The 18,095-nt window shown below is 39.3% G+C and overlaps 2 protein-coding genes and 1 long non-coding RNA gene across 8 annotated transcripts; 2 read left to right on the top strand and 1 right to left on the bottom strand.

Annotated features, from left to right (window-relative positions):
* Positions 1-5,766: 5,766 nt before the first annotated feature.
* Positions 5,767-15,451, top strand: LOC124181919 (tuberin). Of its 4 annotated transcripts, XM_046568629.1 has the most exons (29): positions 5,772-5,997; positions 6,360-6,496; positions 6,640-6,839; positions 6,965-7,168; positions 7,405-7,579; positions 7,687-7,887; positions 8,182-8,323; positions 8,396-8,544; positions 8,890-9,062; positions 9,131-9,299; positions 9,443-9,664; positions 9,816-10,086; positions 10,206-10,330; positions 10,414-10,578; positions 10,692-10,857; positions 11,082-11,278; positions 11,354-11,470; positions 11,568-11,749; positions 11,829-12,045; positions 12,134-12,595; positions 12,706-12,886; positions 12,965-13,160; positions 13,249-13,435; positions 13,582-13,791; positions 13,856-14,025; positions 14,137-14,488; positions 14,598-14,738; positions 14,900-15,070; positions 15,153-15,451. In XM_046568629.1, the coding sequence occupies exons 1-29, from the start codon at positions 5,919-5,921 to the stop codon at positions 15,360-15,362; spliced, it is 5,571 nt and encodes a 1,856-aa protein (XP_046424585.1). In that variant the 5' UTR covers positions 5,772-5,918; the 3' UTR covers positions 15,363-15,451. The 4 variants fall into 4 exon arrangements, with proteins under 4 accessions (XP_046424587.1, XP_046424585.1, XP_046424588.1 ...); XM_046568631.1 differs by lacking the exons at positions 14,137-14,488; positions 14,598-14,738; positions 14,900-15,070; positions 15,153-15,451 and having other exon boundaries at positions 5,767-5,997; positions 13,582-13,795; positions 13,856-13,973; XM_046568630.1 differs by lacking the exons at positions 5,772-5,997; positions 6,360-6,496; positions 6,640-6,839; ... (1 more) ...; positions 7,405-7,579; positions 7,687-7,887 and adding an exon at positions 8,028-8,109.
* LOC124181925 lies at positions 7,365-13,304 on the bottom strand. Of its 3 annotated transcripts, none has more exons than XR_006870664.1 (6): positions 13,174-13,304; positions 12,733-12,867; positions 10,439-11,323; positions 10,169-10,366; positions 9,912-10,100; positions 7,365-7,572 (listed from the first exon to the last, which is right to left on the bottom strand). It is a non-coding gene; the product is annotated as an uncharacterized LOC124181925 (long non-coding RNA). The 3 variants fall into 3 exon arrangements; XR_006870662.1 differs by having other exon boundaries at positions 10,439-10,560; XR_006870663.1 differs by having other exon boundaries at positions 9,912-10,048; positions 10,439-10,560.
* A 926-nt stretch (positions 15,452-16,377) lies between the features above and the next one.
* On the top strand, positions 16,378-16,931 carry LOC124183269. The gene is made up of 2 exons (XM_046571549.1): positions 16,378-16,561; positions 16,639-16,931. The coding sequence occupies exons 1-2, from the start codon at positions 16,378-16,380 to the stop codon at positions 16,929-16,931; spliced, it is 477 nt and encodes a 158-aa protein (XP_046427505.1).
* Positions 16,932-18,095: the final 1,164 nt, after the last annotated feature.

Below are 18,095 nucleotides of genomic sequence, written 5' to 3'. Positions count from 1 at the left end.
GGGAGGGCGGGCGGGTGGGCGGGAGGGAGGGAGGGCGGGCGGGCGGGCGGGCGGGCGGGCGGGGGGTGTTTTGCTCTATTAACTTTAATGGGCTCGCATCGACATCCGTCCTCCACTCTCTCCCTCCCGCCCTCCCGCCCGCCCTCCCTCCCTCCCTCCCTCCCGCCCACCCGCCCTCCCTCCCACCCTTCCTCCCGCTCTCCCTCCCACCCTCCGCCCCACGCCACCCCTTCCCTTCCCACCCCCTCCCCGCCCACCTCTCCCCCTTCCCTGCCCCTCCCCCTCCCCCTCCTCTCCTCTGAGGAGAGGAGAGGTCCTCTCCCACGACCCACCCCGCCTCCTCCTCTCCTCTGAGGAGAGGAGAGGTCCTCTCCCACGACCCACCCCGCCTCCTCCTCGTCCACCTCGTCCTCCTCCTCGTCCACCTGGTCCTCCTCCTCGTCCACCTCCGACCACCTCGGGTAATACCTGGAATAGTAATGAATATTTTTAGTATAGGAACACATCAAAAATATTGTGTAAGGATTAGTGTAATTAATCAATTAATTAATGATATAATAAATTGTATAAGATTATTCATAGCTACTGAATATGTGCTTGCACGAAAAATGAATTGAAATGATCTAATGTAAATATTTTCAGTATAGGAACACATCAAAAATATTGTATACGGATTAATATAATTGATTAATTATTTAATAATATAATGAATTGTATAAGCTTATTCATAGCTACTGAATATGTGCTTGCGCGAAAAATGAATTGAAATAATTTATTGTAAACATGACTAGTTTGAAATATTTTAAATAAAATATAATTACAATTGCCATGAAATATTATAAAAGTGTTTTACTCACCGAGCACAAATCCTCGTCCTCCTCGTCCTCCTCCTCGTCCACCTCCGACCACCTTCAACCACCTCAGGTTATACCTTGAATAGTAATAAATATTTTCAGTATAAGAACACATCGAAAATATTGTGTAAGGATTAATATAATTGAGTAATTGATTAAATAATTAATTAATAATATAATAAATTGTATAAGCTTATTCGTAGCTACTGAATTTGTGCTTGCACGAAAAATGAATTGAAATAATTTATTGTAAAGGTGACAAGTTTGTAATATTTCAGATGAAATATAATTACAATTGCCATCAAATATTATAAGAATATTAATTAATTAATTAATAATATAATAAATTGTGTAAGATTATTCATAGCTACTAAATATGTGCTTGCACGAAAAGTGAATTGAAATATATTATTGTAAACGTGACAAGTTTGTAATATTTCAGATGAAATATAATTACAATTGCCATGAAATATTATAAAAGTGTTTTACTCACCGAGCACAAATCCTCGTCCCCCTCCTCCTGAATCACCGAGATTACCCGCAACCACCCCTAACTGCCTCCAACGAAAACCGCCAACCACCTCGAGTTATACCTCGAATACTAATAAATATTTTCAGCGTGAGAACAAATCAAAAATAATGTGTAAGGTTTGATATACTTTTTTTATCGACATATTTTACCAAAAAGATTATGAGAAGATTGTAAAGTTATAGAAATTTTATTAGCGGACTGACAGCTACCGAATTTGGGGTTGCGCGAAAAACGAATTGAAATAATTTATTGTAAACATGAACGAGGAGCCACGGAGCGCTTATCCTGGAAGTCGAGAAATTTTATTAGCGGACCGACAGCTACCGAATTTGGGGTTGCGCGAAAAACGAATTGAAATAATTTATTGTAAACATGAACCAGGAACCACGGAGCGCTTATCCTGGAAGTCGAGAAATTTTATTAGCGGACCGACAGCTACCGAATTTGGGGTTGCGCGAAAAACGAATTGAGATAATTTGTTGTAAACATGAACCAGGAACCACGGAGCGCTTATCCTGGAAGTCGAGAAATTTTATTAGCGGACCGACAGCTACCGAATTTGGGGTTGCGCGAAAAACGAATTGAGATAATTTATTGTAAACATGAACCAGGAACCACGGAGCGCTTATCCTGGAAGTCGAGAAATTTTATTAGCGGACCGACAGCTACCGAATTTGGGGTTGCGCGAAAAACGAATTGAAATAATTTATTGTAAACATGAACCAGGAACCACGGAGCGCTTATCCTGGAAGTCGAGAAATTTTATTAGCGGACCGACAGCTACCGAATTTGGGGTTGCGCGAAAAACGAATTGAGATAATTTATTGTAAACATGAACCAGGAACCACGGAGCGCTTATCCTGGAAGTCGAGAAATTTTATTAGCGGACCGACAGCTACCGAATTTGGGGTTGCGCGAAAAACGAATTGAGATAATTTGTTGTAAACATGAACCAGGAACCACGGAGCGCTTATCCTGGAAGTCGAGAAATTTTATTAGCGGACCGACAGCTACCGAATTTGGGGTTGCGCGAAAAACGAATTGAGATAATTTATTGTAAACATGAACCAGGAACCACGGAGCGCTTATCCTGGAAGTCGAGAAATTTTATTAGCGGACCGACAGCTACCGAATTTGGGGTTGCGCGAAAAACGAATTGAAATAATTTATTGTAAACATGAACCAGGAACCACGGAGCGCTTATCCTGGAAGTCGAGAAATTTTATTAGCGGACCGACAGCTACCGAATTTGGGGTTGCGCGAAAAACGAATTGAAGTAATTTATTGTAAACATGAACCAGGAACCACGGAGCGCTTATCCTGGAAGTCGAGTTTCACCGCGTAGCGTACCCGAAGCGCGGGATCCGGGAGGTTGAGAACCCGGTACTCGAAATACGTAGCGAACCCGAAGCGCGGGATCCGGGAGGTTGAGAACCCGGTACTCGAAATTTGCGGAGCGCGACTCTCAACCGTCCGCTCTACTGCGCGGTTGTTACCAGACTGAGGAACTCGGCTAGCCGATTTTAGATTGGTGACGTCACTTTCCGAACATCCGAAAATTCAAACTTTGGTTTCGAACTGTAATACTAGGTATGATGTTGTATGATGTATGATGTACGATGTACGATGTACGATGTATGATGATATGATATGATGTATAATGCTTATAGTTTTCACGTTTCATACAAGAAATACACACCTCATCTCTCCTGCCGATTCCAGACTCAAGCGGCCAGGCCCTTCGATGGTCAGCCGTTGATTGAGGATATATTCTTCAGTGAACGGCTCGGCTAATAACGCTGCCGTTCTGCGACAGTTGGATGATGAAAAATTTCGCTCGTATCTTTCAAATGTGTGTTAAAATACACTCGAAATGTTAAGAAGCGTCGTTCTTTCTCTCCCTATCACCTTTCTAGGTCTTTCAATCACTACGCAGCGTTAAATACTGTCTCATATACGAAGCATCCGTTTCATCTCGTTCAAAATTAACGCATCCGTGATGTATTACAGTTACTCTGAATTTTTTTCCATCCGAATACTTTTCGAAAAACAATTCTGCTCCTCCACCCAACGCAGATACTTCACTTGCGACCAGCTAAAACAACGTTTCGATTCTATGCCTATGAAAATTCAAGATCGAGAGAGCAAAAGAAAAGTTGTTGGAATAATTATGAATACTAATGTTATGGAATATATGGAGCGCGCGTCGAATAGAATCCCATTTCGAAATGAATAATTCTTCTCTTTTCATATCATAGCTAATCTGGTAATATAGGTAAATAGGATGGTTGGAGGTGTTCGGAAATGGTAGGAGGTGGTCGGCGCTGGCAGAAGGTGATAGGGGGTGCTCGAAAGTGGCCGTTGATGGTCGGTGGTGGCAGGGGGAGGTAGGAGGCGTTCGAAAATGGTAGGACATTTCAAAAGTTAAAGTCGACGATGATCCGGTGCATCAAGTTTGTCGTTACAGATTTTCTTTTCCCATGAGGCATAGAGTATTCAACAACGATAATGCAGTCCTTAAAATTCATCATTCATCTCTGAATGGAAAGCCAATTCACAACGCGTGGTATTCTATTCTATTTGCATTATTATAAAAATACCCGTACTCTACATACACTGTTTCTAATCTTTTGCTACATTTGGTTTAATCCCTATACTTCCACAGCACGATTAGTCGGAAATGTTTTCGATTATCCATAATAAAATAAAAGAAGTAACAAAGCTTAAATTTATTGTTAAAGCTCTAATGAATACATCAAACTGCGGTCGAATCAATTCATTTATTATTTGCACATGACCTCTGTATATTTGATAAATTATTCCTAAATACATTGAAACATATGTATTTATAATGAAATATCATGCAATGGGCTGTGTAAACTATAAACTATAATTTCTATCGAATAGCTGCTTTTATGTCAACAGGGCTTTGAGACTCAGTTCAGTTCGTCCTCCTCCTCGTCCACCTCCGACCACCTCCAACAATCGCCAACCACCTCGAACAACCACCGATAACCACCTCGGGTTGTACCTGGAATAGCAATAAATATTTTCAGTATCAGAACACATCAAAAATATTACGTGAGGATTAATATTTGCAAAGTGCTGGAATAAATTTTTTCTGGCACTATTCGGACGCAATTTTGCGAGACAAATCGATTAAGCGCAGTCCCGATACGCTGCGAGCAGCGGATAAAAAGTTACAGCCAAAAAATCAGAACCTCAGATTTCGACATTTTTCAGCAGGTGCATTTTCCTTCGTAACTTCTTTCCTGTTGATCCCACGCTCTTTTCGCTGCGTTCTCTGAGTTCCTGGGGATCCAATTAGTCAGGGAGGGTCATACAAGTCGAATCTGAGACCACAAATTTTTGGCTCCAAAAATGAAAAAAAAGTAAGGCTAACCCCTTCGCATTTTTGGCAAAAATTTTCGCGATTTTCAAAAGTGCTGGAATAAATTAATTGTGGCACTATTCCGACGTAATTTTGCGAGAGGAATCGATTGGGCGCAGTCCCAATACGCTGCGATCGACGCATCGAAAGTTACAGCCAAAAAACGATAACCTGTGTTTTCGACATTTTTCAGCAGGTGCTTTTTTCCTCGTATCTTCTCTCCCGTTGATCTCTCCCGTATAAGAACACATCAAAAACATTACGTAAGGATTCATATAATCACAGATTTACTCGACTTAGATAGCGGAGGAAGTGAAGGACGAGGTGAACTAGGAGGACGGTGGTAGTCGAAGGTGATTGTCGGCGGTGGTAGGTGGTGGTACCGGGTGGTAGTAGGTGTTAGGGGAGCTGGGGGGTGGTAGGGGGTGGCTAGAGGTGTTCGGTGGCGATAAGAGGTGTTTGGAGATGGTCGGAGGTGATCGGTGATAGTCGATGAGGACGAGGATGACGAGGGGCGGAGGGGGTCGTAGGAGGTAAAAAAGGCTGAGGGGGACGTGGTGGGTTCGGAGGTGGTTGGGGGTGGTTGGTGGTGGACGCGGTTACGTGTCTTCTCACGGGCTGGTCAAGCTGATCGACATTTCTAAGTCACAGTCGACAAGTAGTCTTATATACTTACTTTGTACCGACTCAATCTCAAGCTTCCATACCGACACTACTTTGGCTGCTACGAATGTCGGTGCGAGCCCGTTAGGTAGATTCGATAGAGCAAAACCCTCCCACGCTTCCAGGCCTAGCTGGGCCCGATGGCCCGCCGAAAACTGGTCACAAAAATTTACCCAGGGGTATCCGTCTTTATTTTCTTCAGTCAACGTCAATGGCTTTAACCTTTGAATAGGCGCCATTTTTCCATTTTCGCAGACGATTTTTCCGCCATCTGTCGGTTGTACAATTGTATTAGATGTTCACGGCTGTTCAGGGTCTATCGTTCGGCTTCGTTTTTTATGGACGGTTCTTTTCTTCTCTCTGTACTCCGTTTGACATGACCTAAAAGTTGTCTGTGGATATGACGAATGATTACCGCGATGCCGAATTCCATCCGCAATTTTTAGTAACGTTATAGTAAATAAATATACAATAAACAATGTCAAAAATGACTTCGAAGGATAAGGATAACAAAAATTTTCACGATAAACTCAAGCAGTTTTTCGGTTTAAACAAAGGTAACAATTATCATTTATTTCTTAGTTACGGGACTCGTATCACTTTAATTTCACAACATTAGTTTGCGCACTAATTTTTTAACATGTCAACATATCTATACGTGTATAGAAAAATAGATATACAATTGAGAATTCCATCCTCTAGTTATTCGGAATCACGTCCAACTTTCACGACTCGCATACTAAATAGACGAGTAGTGATTATAACCTAAAACGACGCTGTGTTCTCTATTTACGTTCTTTAAACAGATACCACACATCTATAAAAACACTTAAAAACAGTTAAGCCAGTCGATTTGCAATGATTTCGGTAATTTTTTATCCATATTTCATTCCTGCTTTACATTCTTACGCCTGAACAGGAAATTTCAAAAGTCGAGCGGATTTCACAATTACCACAGAGATTGAGAAGGAAATCGGCCCAGATGCTCCCTTACAACATCGAGCCAAAGGACTCAAGGACCTGTGTGATTCAGTCCTGAATCATCAATGGGAAGAGGTACATGAAAATTTGTTCCTCTTTCTCGTTGCAAATAGTTATTTTTTTTCATACTTGTAACAAGACAGAAAACAATTAAAAGCAACTTGCATATTCAAATAAAAAAATTAACTAAATTGACTACCAATTCATTCTTACTTTAGACGGCAGCGGAGCGCTTGTGGCTCTTGGTCCAAGATCTGCTAGTTAAGGACAAGGATGTACCACGAGAATGCAGACATTTGACACTTCAGTTTCTCCGGTGTCTTGTGCAAGGGCAATATACCAAATTGTCTTCCTTAATGCGAGTGAAATTTTTCATGGTAGTTAAAAACCACGATATACCTGAGGACATTGGACCAAGGTACTGCTTGATTGATAAGATTAATTGTTGAAATGAAGTTCCAGAAATTAAGTTGTAAAATGGGGACTGTTGGAATATGATTTAGAAATCAGTTCGGTAACTACAATTGTTTCTATTCCTTGCAGATTGGAGCTGCTCCAAAGTTTAACAGAGAATGGAAAAGATATATTACATCTAGAAGAAAGGATAGGACCACTTTTACTGGATTGGATGCCGACTGTGACTGGAATTGATGGCAAAAGAGGAGCTGAATTTCTGTCATTGCTTGTCAATGTTATTAAATTCAATTCTGCTTGCATAGATGCTGATATTATATCGAATCTAGTGCAGTAGGTATTTTGTACGATTTTCTAAATACAGGGTGAATTTCTACATTTATAGAAGACAACCATTACCATAACCTTTTATTTGTAGTAAAATGTCACGAACAATCCTTATCAGTCGTTTCCGTCAAGTATTAAGATAATTGCTCCTTTAAAGTGATTTGACGACTGTTATATATCAGAGAAACTGAATTATTTCAAGTTAATTTCACATTGCAAATATATTTCTCATGTTTTTGCAGATACATTTGCCATTTGTGCTATTGCAGTAATAGTGCTGAGGTAGTTTCTGGATGCTTAGAAGCCCTTGACGCTGTTGTTTGCTATGGTAATTTACAGCCGGATTCACTGCCCACATTCATTACTGCCCTGTGCCGCAGCGTCAATGTAGAAACTTATTGTCAGATAAGCTGGAAGGTAATTTCGATTTGTAATCTATAATTTCCTTACAAATTGAAGCATAATGTATGATTTAAATGAAAGTGAATGTAAACTGATTCTTCGATAACTTTCTTTCATTTTAGATAATGCGAAACTTATTAGGCACGCACAAGGGGCATTCAGCTCTCTATACAATGTGCAGATTACTGCAGGATCCAAACGTTCAGAGAGATGTCGGTTTACTGCGCGGAGCTGTCTTTTACATTAACATGGGTCTTTGGGGGACTCACAGAGTGCCGAAGCTGAAATGTACACCCACATCTGTTTTGCCTTCATTTCTCCAGGTATAATACAAATACTCCACTTGAAAAATCAAACTTGCCAATTTGTGAAATTCTTGGTCACTATATGATATGAATGTGTATGTATTTTGCAGTAAGATTTGTGCACGCATTAAATTTTCTCAAGCGGTTTAATACGTCTTGAAATGATTTGCAGCTGGTCTGCCTGTATCCTTATGCAGAGAAATACCTAAGTAACTTTTCCTCAATCGAAAAAATGTCAAAGTAACTATCTGTGAATGCAAAGATCAATCTATAAAATTAATTGAAATTTATAATCTACTCATTTTTTTTAAGGCGTTGCAATGCAATCATCCAATAGTTATGTACGAAGTCACTCTCAGCATCCAAAGATTGGTCAATAAATATGGAGAAGAGCTGCATGATCCTACTTGGAGTATCATATTAGACATAATAGAGGCAGTAATCATACATATAGGTGTGTGTTACATATCACAATTAATTAGCGTATAACTAAGGTACACAAATTTTTCATTACTTTTTTTTTCAGAAACTAGCAGTCAACCAGCTTCTGAACAGGTATCAGTAAGTCTACACGAAACAATCAATAGCATTGAAAATCTCCTGGATAATGGATATTACAATGGTTGTGTGCAGCGTTTCTATGAGCTAATTGAACGCTGCTCAAACTCCCGTCCAGTAAGTATTTACCACCGTGTACAGCAATGCCAGAGGTCTATACTACTATAAAAGCTTTTCCCTGCTATGTGAATTGTAGAAAGGACAGTTTCATCATTTTCATTTAGACGAAATTAGAGATGTTTGATTCTCATTTCAGTTGCATTGAATTCAAAGATTTTATTTCCTCTAAACTTTCAGAACTACTTATTTGAAATTGTTCTGTAGTTGGTTGAGCAAGTTTCATAGTCATATGAAAAGCTTGAAGTTCCGTTTTTCAATTTATTGATTGAAGCAATTTAATTTGATGTGTACTACCATAGACGTTTTCAAATAATTTTTCAGTTTAATTACAATATTTTTCAGGAAATATCTGTACTCAGATTGATTGGCTATTTGTCTCACTATATAGACCCAACTCGTCATTTGTGGTTATCAAAGCTGAGCACTTTAATGGAACGCTATTTTAAAAATGAAACCAGAACCAATATCAGAATAAAAACTCTAGACGTATTGACAAAGGTTATAAAAATCAACAGGTATGAAAATTTCCTACCATAAAATGACTCATTAATCTGAAATATTACTTATCAAACTGTTTTTCCAGATCCAAGTACGAGGATGAGCTAATCGAAAGGATTGTTGTCCCATATCTACAACACCTTGATATGGATCCTGATATTACTATACGTAACGTTGCTACTCATTTACTGATTGATCTATGTATTGAGTGTGAAACAAAGCGATGCTTAGAGCTCTTGGATATATTGGAAAAAGTGAGTGCCAGTTAACACGATCATTATTAGGATTTCAGGCGATATTCTGCAGTGCAATTAAAATATTTGATATATACGAACGGGCTTACGTTCGTTGTGTGATTATATTTTGTAAACTGAAGATCATTTATCCTCTTCTCTAGATAGTGAACAAACCGTTTACATTAGAAACTCCAATAACCGTTGATACTGATGTAAAAGACGTAAAAACTGCTGTGGTTGGGGTGATAAATTTACTGAGCATAAAGATGTATCATTTACCCTCAAGCCATGTAATACGAGCCTACAAATTATTGGTCAATCATCTTGAACAGCATTACAAGGAACCCATGATTTTCCACAATGTATCAACCATCAGGTATTTAGTAAGTAACTATATTTTATTTTACCTCAAATCTAAGATTCTACTTCACCCAATGGCCTTCGATACTATATCTGCTACCAAGCAAAATTTATAGTTCATAATTTTATCTCAACTACTGGAAAGAAAATATAAACAAATATTTCGTATTTCAGATATTTGAGGCCTTTTTAAGAATTAGAGCCAATACCTGCTATCACCTTGGCTATCCTGATGCTGTTACTGGTGTTGTAACACGATTTAGCCCTTACCTGGTATTGGAACATGCACCGGCTGATAGACTTGGAAATAATGTAAACAGCGGAGGCGGGAACAGTCCACCACCAGCTAGTCCTGCACCATCACAGCACATTTCATGCCAGGTTACTCATATGTCGCTCGCCCATGCCTGTAAATGTGTGGTAATGTGTCTCAAGCAGGAAAAAGGTACTTGTCCTTGTCTGTTTTAGAGAAAAAATCAGATAATATAAAGTGCACGTTTTAGTGACCACTATCTGAAGCTTCATACCTTCAAAATCTTGTACTGTTTTACTTCGATTTACCAGATTGGCGAGTTCTTCACTTGTTGCTAAGAGAAATGCCTCAAGTTATGCAAAACAAAGCACTCATCCTCTCAAGACATAGCAATGATATTGATTGTCTAGCTGCAGCTCTGTGCTCCATGGTAACGGTGAGTATTCTCAGGCATTACATTTTATCCTTTTATCTGTATCAGTTATACAGTGAATCTTATTGTGAATATGATCTTGGTAGGTGAGTGACAAATCTGTACGCTTACCAGAGACCCTATACAACACGCCTCCAAAGTTCACAGTGTCTGAATTCCGGGGATTTGTATTTCCGGTATTGGCATCTTTGGCATCATATCACGCACACCTTGAGCCAAATTTGCAGCAGCGTCTGATAAAGTGTTTGGAGGTAATAATATGATTTCAAACTTGTTAAACCTATTCATAAAGCCAAGTACTCAGCGGATTCACTTATTTATAGCCGTATATGCTTTAAGTGTAATCATTTCCTTACATTCTTAGCTTGGCCTCACCACAAGATGTGCCAGTCAATGTGTAACCAGCCTTACAACTTGTACATTAGAAATGCGTGATGCAATGAACAAGCTTCTATCCGAGGTTCTTCTGAACCTATCAAAAATCTCAGCAACAGTTTACATTGCTATCCCAATACTCGAATTTTTGTCAAGTAAGTGCTTTTACGATTTTACGAAATATGTGAGATTTAGGTTGAAAGACACCGATATTAGTTAACTATAGGTCCGCCCGTTTTCTATTGATCATCCTTCATGTATCTATACCAATAATATTATTTATAAATAAAAAACTATTTTACAAAAGTTAATTTTGCATACTAGTTACCAGTTTTATTTTTTTTTTATGGGATATTCACGTATATCATGATTATTACAGCTCTTACAAGACTGCCCAAAGTGTTTGCAAGCTTTATTGGCGACCAGTATATGTCTGTATTTGCAATATCGTTACCATACACCAATCCCTTCAAGTACAATCATTACACGGTATCTCTGGCACACCACGTAATAGCGGTGTGGTTCTTAAAATGTCGCCTTCCCTTCCGAAGGGATTTTGTAAAATTCATTACTACAGTGAGTATTTCACAGTAGTCTATCTGTGATATAACTATATCTGAGCTGGAAATTACAATAATACATTATTTATAGGGACTCAAAGCAAATGTGTTGGTTCCTTTCGAAGAGGGTCACTTGATGAAATCAGATTTAAATTTAATAAACGAAGATTCATCCAGCAGAAAACGAAGTTCTAGTTTGACTGAACAGGTAACTAGTTTATACCTGTACATGCAAGCGAAAGATAATTATGAAGCATAGCTGTAAATATCGGTACAAAGTAATAAGACTTGATTCTATACTATAGGGCAGCAGGGGTCGCAGAGAACGGCCTATAATTGCTAATCGTATGATCGGAGAAGGACGAGCACTAGATCTTAAACCACCAATTGATGAAGCTTTAATGACGTTTCACGTTGAACTCACAGAAACTTGTATAGACCTAATGGCTCGGTATACTTTTTCTACCTGTTCTGCCTTGCCAAAGAGGTACACGATATTTTCGTGGTTCACTGAAATAGTGGGACAGAATTGATCAAACCACTTTCTGTAATAAAATTCATTGCAGACTTCCAACAGCAGAATTTCTACTCAAAGAAGGTCAGTCTATGACTTGGTTATTGGGAAACCGTTTAATCACCATAACGACAAGTGGATGTAGTAGTAAAGCGACGCGTGGCGGACTATGCGATAACTGTTGGACTGCCTGTAAGTCCGAATCTCTTTCCCCAGAATACACTCTAAGGTATACACAATCTTCGTTGCAACGAGCGTCTAGTGGAGAAGTGAGTTTAATGGAAAAGTTATCTTTGGAAACAGTAAACAACATTACTGGTTTCTTACTTAGTTTTAAATGTATTTTATTTTATACAGGGTTCGAAGGAGGAAAATAAATTGATGCGACAATCATCCATTGGGTATGGTGGTTCCAACACTAACACGACCTCGAATTCTCCAATTGAAGAATCAAAGAAATTGCCTGAAGAACCAGAGACTCTGAAGTTAGAATTCCCCAGCGAAAAGTCTGAGCAAGACGTGACTGAACCTTCAAAGCTTGAACAGATACTTTCTAGTGAAAAACAAGAGGAACATATTCCTTGTGCATGTTGGTGCCAGGGCTGGGCTGAGATTTATGTCAGGAGACCAACCGGCGACATGTCCTGGGTAATGCGGATACAGAATTCAATGCAATTTGAAACATCCCCTTTGGACTTTCCTGTCAATGATATCACAACACTTTATATGCCTACACCGCAATCGACAGAAAACAAAAATCTAGAACAACCGACCTATACCTACAATCATAATCAAGATCTTCAAGCTGAAGATATTCAGGTATGTTAATCCATTTACATTATATTTATTCACTGAAAACGGTTTTAAGTTTCGAGGCAATGTAAGTATAATCTATGGATATCGGTTCTTGACTTCGTAAACTGTTGCAGGATATGTTGGAAAACAATTTTAACCACCTGAATATGGAGCCTGAAATTGGCTTGCTGAAATCAGTCGCTTCGTCATCAATATCATCAGGTCCGATCGCTATCCCAGGATCTCCAGCACGTCGCAGTCCATCTCGCCAGAGTTCCCGCGACAGTCTTGAAGGCCTAGAAGAAGGTGACGAAGGTAATTGTTGTTTTAAATATGCCTGTCTAATTTGCTTGAAAATTTTACTATTAAAAAGTATAAATATACCACATCCAGATTTAAGAAGATCCCGAAATCCTGTGCGGAGGTCTAATTCTAGTCCTGAAATGAGTGCAAATTGGAAAAATCCATTCCTCAATAAAGACAAATTGAGTCTTCAAAATGATCGGGACCTTGTTGCGGTTGATTCGGAAGGAAAAGTTGACTCCGAAATTAAAAAACATACAAAGACCACGTATGCAAAAGATATGAGGTAAGGTACCCACCTTGTTGTATGGTCCGGATAATAATTTTTCAGAATATCAGGTAAATTCTGCGATTAAGAATGTTTGCATCTTAAGGGTCAGCTGCGAAGCAATACCAGAAGAAATTTCCGGAACTGGAACCACCCCGCCGTCTGCGGAGAATTCTATACATCATCCATCAGGACTTCGTTCGCAACACTCGTACCCTGGAGCAACACAAACAACTCAGACACCAAGCGTTTCTACTAGTAACACTGTCCCACCTTCTCCCACAGCCACACAAGTATGAAATTTATCACGTTAAATGAAAGAATTCAACTACAATATTCTGCTCACGACTAAAATGTGATATATGACTGGTGAACGAGTTAATTCTACTGCGAATCTAAACATTTACTATCATTTTTTGTTCTCTTGCCCCAAACGCAGGCGCCAGGAAACTTCTTGTCTCTTCAAAATAGAGGTGTTAGTCTAATGTCTGGTATCCATTCGCAAATACAAGTGTCTACTGGAAAACCGCCACAATCTCCAACGCAACTTTACCCCCGTTTGAGCAACATCCACGATTCTGGATTGAAGCAGTCCCCACTAGCTATTGACACAAAACCTCCAATTGGTAGAAATCATCTTGCAGACAAAGTGAGTACACAAATTCTACGATTGAATAATATTTCAGAAACATAAATCGCTCTTAATTCTACAGAAAGATGATAAACCCGACCCATCCAATTTACCACCATTACATTTCCGAGATCGAGGTCATACCATATCTGTGATGAGCCCTGCTAAAAAAACCCGTGGTGAATGGGATAATATCAGACGTGGAAATTCACCACGTAACAAAGATCCTCCGAGAACTGGCATAAATCCTAGGTAAATGGTAACGCAGCTTCCTAGCATAAATAATATCGTTACTATCGTGATTTGTGATTAGAATCTACTGCTGTACAATTATTCTTACTGATCATTCCTTCTTTTTTACAGTTTTGTATTCTTGCAATTATATCACACTGCTCATTTTGGCACTACTACGGAAAAACCATTATTAGTTTCTCAAACAGCAGCTGTACAAAGAGCTGTTAAGGTTCTGGACGCAATTCCTCCGTACGAAACTCATAAAATTGGTGTAATATATATCGGAATTGGCCAGGTATCGAACGAAGTTGAAATACTTGCAAATCAACACGGGTCTTTAAGGTATGCGGAATTCTTACAGCGTTTGGGAACGCTGATAAAGTTAAAAGATGTCGATTCACAAAGTATATTTCTTGGAGGCCTTGACCGGAATGGTGAAAATGGAAACTTCGCCTACATATGGCAGGATGATGTTATGCAGGTTTGTCCCAAAACTCTCGTCAGAGAATATCGGATGGTTCGAGTATTGAATTAATCTTCAAATGCCTCGAAAGTTTTGTATTCCGTTAACACGAATTTAACGTAAACAGGTCGTATTTCACGTCGCTACGTTGATGCCAACCAAGGAAAGTGATCCACAGTGTACTGGAAAAAAATTACACATCGGGAACAATTATGTCAACATTGTGTACAACGAAAGTGGGGAAAATTATAACATACAAACTGTGAAAGTGAGTTTATTCATTTAATTCTCACAGATTTCCAATTTTGTTTCACTAGAATTTTTGATTTCACGACTGTTGGTTAATACACATTTTAAAAGTATCAGTTATATTTTGATCAGAGGAACTTCAAATTGCACCACCAAATACCAATCATTTTTTTTTCATAGGGACAATTCAACTATGCCTGTGTAGTCATTCAGCCTCTTGATCATGGCACGAACAGAGTTACAGTGCAAGCACGCGAGGAACTTGCAAAGCACATAGGTCACAGTGAACCCAAAATTATTTCTGACCAAAATCTCGCTATACTTGCTCGACAGCTAGCTCTTCATGCCAATGTAAGTGCCTTTTTGGTTGCATACATCAACAGGACAACTTTGGTAAATACAAGCTACTTATATGTCTTCCATTCATTTATAGCTTGCCTCAATGGTTTCTTCGTCTCTGAAAACTAAAGGACATAATCCATACGCCTCAAATTGGCTCGAAAGACTGCGTCGTATTAAGCAATTAAGAAGCAAAGTCCTACAAGAGTGTGCAGCCAGTAATCCTGACGGACCATCTGACGATTTGTCTCCCAGATCAAACAGAAGGGTCCACATGGATGACTTTACAGAGTATACAACATAATAGTTACTGCTGTAATTTACATTTAATATGAATATGTATGTAACTGCTATTGGAATATAATGTTGAATAAAATATTATTTGGCTAGGTACTCCATATTCAGTTATCCATATTATTACAGAATTCCTCTCCTGATTTAAAGCGTTTAGGTAACCTTCAGAAACATCTCTGAGCATTGCCGAGCGACTCTGTTCTAAAACTAAATGTAATTTTTATATCGCAGAAGAGAAAATTACTTTCACAACTTTCTAATTTCCTATGTTCGTGACTGTCCGTAGATATATGGCATCTTCATTAAGTGATACTAGACAGAAGCTTTATAGCGCTATATAGATGTAATTTTATGTAAAGAATCTTGAACAATGAATGAACGATTCAGAAATTGCGATTGGAGATCACAACATTCTCGTCACATCTTTACAGTCATTCGGACGACAATGTTGTATTTTTTTGACACCGCTAAGACACCCAATGACCAGGACAAGGGACCTTCAATTTAATTTATTGTATTTAATCAGTATAATTCGCAACATTAAAATTTGGAATCTCTGAATCTCTCCAATATAATTTTGGCCGATCTCGAAAAGAGCTAGCATCGGTTCACTCAGACATTGTTCGGACGTGATTTCGGAGAGAATTTGTCGATCGCGCATCGTTTCAAATCGCGGCGACTAGCGAAACAAGAAATACAGTCAAACCGGCCATCATAAATCGGCAAACGTTTTTTTATTTTGCACGGATTCTCTCAGCAGCTTGTTCCACAATTTTCTTATTGTGCCTCCTCATTTTGATCATACTGGTCACAAGAAAGTGCTTGGGCTAAATTAGTGGTTTACAGAAGAATAGAAATCGCATTTTCGAAGCCAACATATTTCTTCGTTCTTGTCGTAACACCAACAGTGACTTGCAACATTTCGTACGTTCATTTTCGTAAGAGACCTCGTTCTTATGTTTATTACCGTCACGGAAATTTAGTCCGAAACGCGCAAGATGATACGCGTCACTTATACAACCTATATGTTTACCCTCTTATTTCTGTATTTCTCCACGAGCAAGGTTGACCGAGCTCTGTGCACCATTGACATCAATCTTTCCGAGCTCGAATATCTAGCTGGACATCTTGACCCCTCGGAATGTCAACGTCTGGTAGCGGCACTTCATTACAATTCTTTCGAACTTCCAGAAAGTATATCAGGTGCCGGTATGTCTACAGTTTTCCCCCGTATAATTTATTGGCACAGTTTCGAAACTACTATACCTAATTGCTCCCTTACCTAGAAAGAAAAGTGAACGATGATATCCCCTGCCTTCGGCAACTTCTTCATTGGAATAGTTCTCCAGGCGAGGGTCGTGGGAAAACTCATGAAGACGTCGAACACCGTCTGCGTCAGTTGAAACACAATGACCTTGCCGATTGGTTAGGAAAAACAACGTTCAAGCAGCTTCGGAATGATCTGGATAGAGCATTGCGCAATCCGTTCAGTGACCAGGAGTCAGAAGATACCGTCGACATAAGAGTTGGAAGCAACGATTCTACGTACATTCCATTCTTCCATCTCTTTCCTAATTAATACCGCGATCACATTTGTGCGGTAAAGTTTCTATGCACGCTTGGTTCCTATCTTTCATAGGTATACCCGAATGTTGAGTCGCGTGGAATTTCGTTTTCATCTGAATAGAAGTCTAAATTTTCAATCAATATCTCAATTACTTCACGTTACTCAAACCCTGCACGTATTTTACAAGTTGAGTCCGGTGCCTTGTAGACCGTGAAGTACCCAGTACCGAAGCAAGTGCCTTTTCCGCCTCACGAGTCATAAGGACAATGCTAATTAGTCAAGCACTTTTCATTACCTCAGATCTGGTGAAACGACGGAGTCAACGGATCAGCCCCCTGAAGAAGATCCTTGGCTTCCTGTGGACACTCTCATGTTTGCCACGTTAAGTTTATCGCTTACTGCCTTGGCGGTGATCTGCGTTTTGTTGGTATTCCACCATGTCAGGCTTTCGCTTGAACAGCGGAATAATAATAGGTAATTACCCTGTGGAGTACAGTCAACTGGAAGTGCTGGTACATTGGTTGAAAGGGTGAAATTAATTCGTGATATCCAGTGACTGCTCGATTAGTTCGGATAATGCATGTGCATGTAAACTTCTCATTCAAGCGCCATCGACCAGGAAAAGGGTGGGAGGAGCGGGTCAATCGTGAGAGGCGAAAAACAGAAAAAGAAAAAAAGGATTAAAAAACGAAAGAAGCAAAATACCTCAATTACCCTCAGTGACAGTAAGAAAAACTTACTACCAAGCACGGATTCACTTCCGCCATTGCAGAAGAAGAAACGTTGCTGCGGTGTTTCGTGTAACATACTGTGATTATATCATATCATCAATATATTTATGCTTGGCAGTCTGAAATAAAAACCTGATATCAGTCTGACAAGAGAATTCAATTTGCTTACCTGTATACTTCTGACTCAAAAACCTCGGGCTATAATTTATCGTTAATAATATAATTAGTCCAAAATGATTTGCCGATTATTGTACATATTTGTCAGCCAAGTTTACTAACTCAATTTTTTGAATTCTGAGGCTGAAGTATGAGGTATAAGTCTGGTAGCATAATTGATGTTCAGTATACATTTTTTACCCTAGGTCCAGAATGATTTTTATTCTGGAAAGTCAACATCACGCGAATTGTACTATTATATGTGACCTGAACTATCAACTGACGATAC

This window comes from Neodiprion fabricii, chromosome 5 (genome assembly GCF_021155785.1).
Source record: "Neodiprion fabricii isolate iyNeoFabr1 chromosome 5, iyNeoFabr1.1, whole genome shotgun sequence".
NCBI classification, from domain to species: domain Eukaryota; kingdom Metazoa; phylum Arthropoda; class Insecta; order Hymenoptera; family Diprionidae; genus Neodiprion; species Neodiprion fabricii.
Note: the sequence above shows the minus strand (reverse complement) of the source record. Positions and strands in the feature narration are given on the sequence as shown.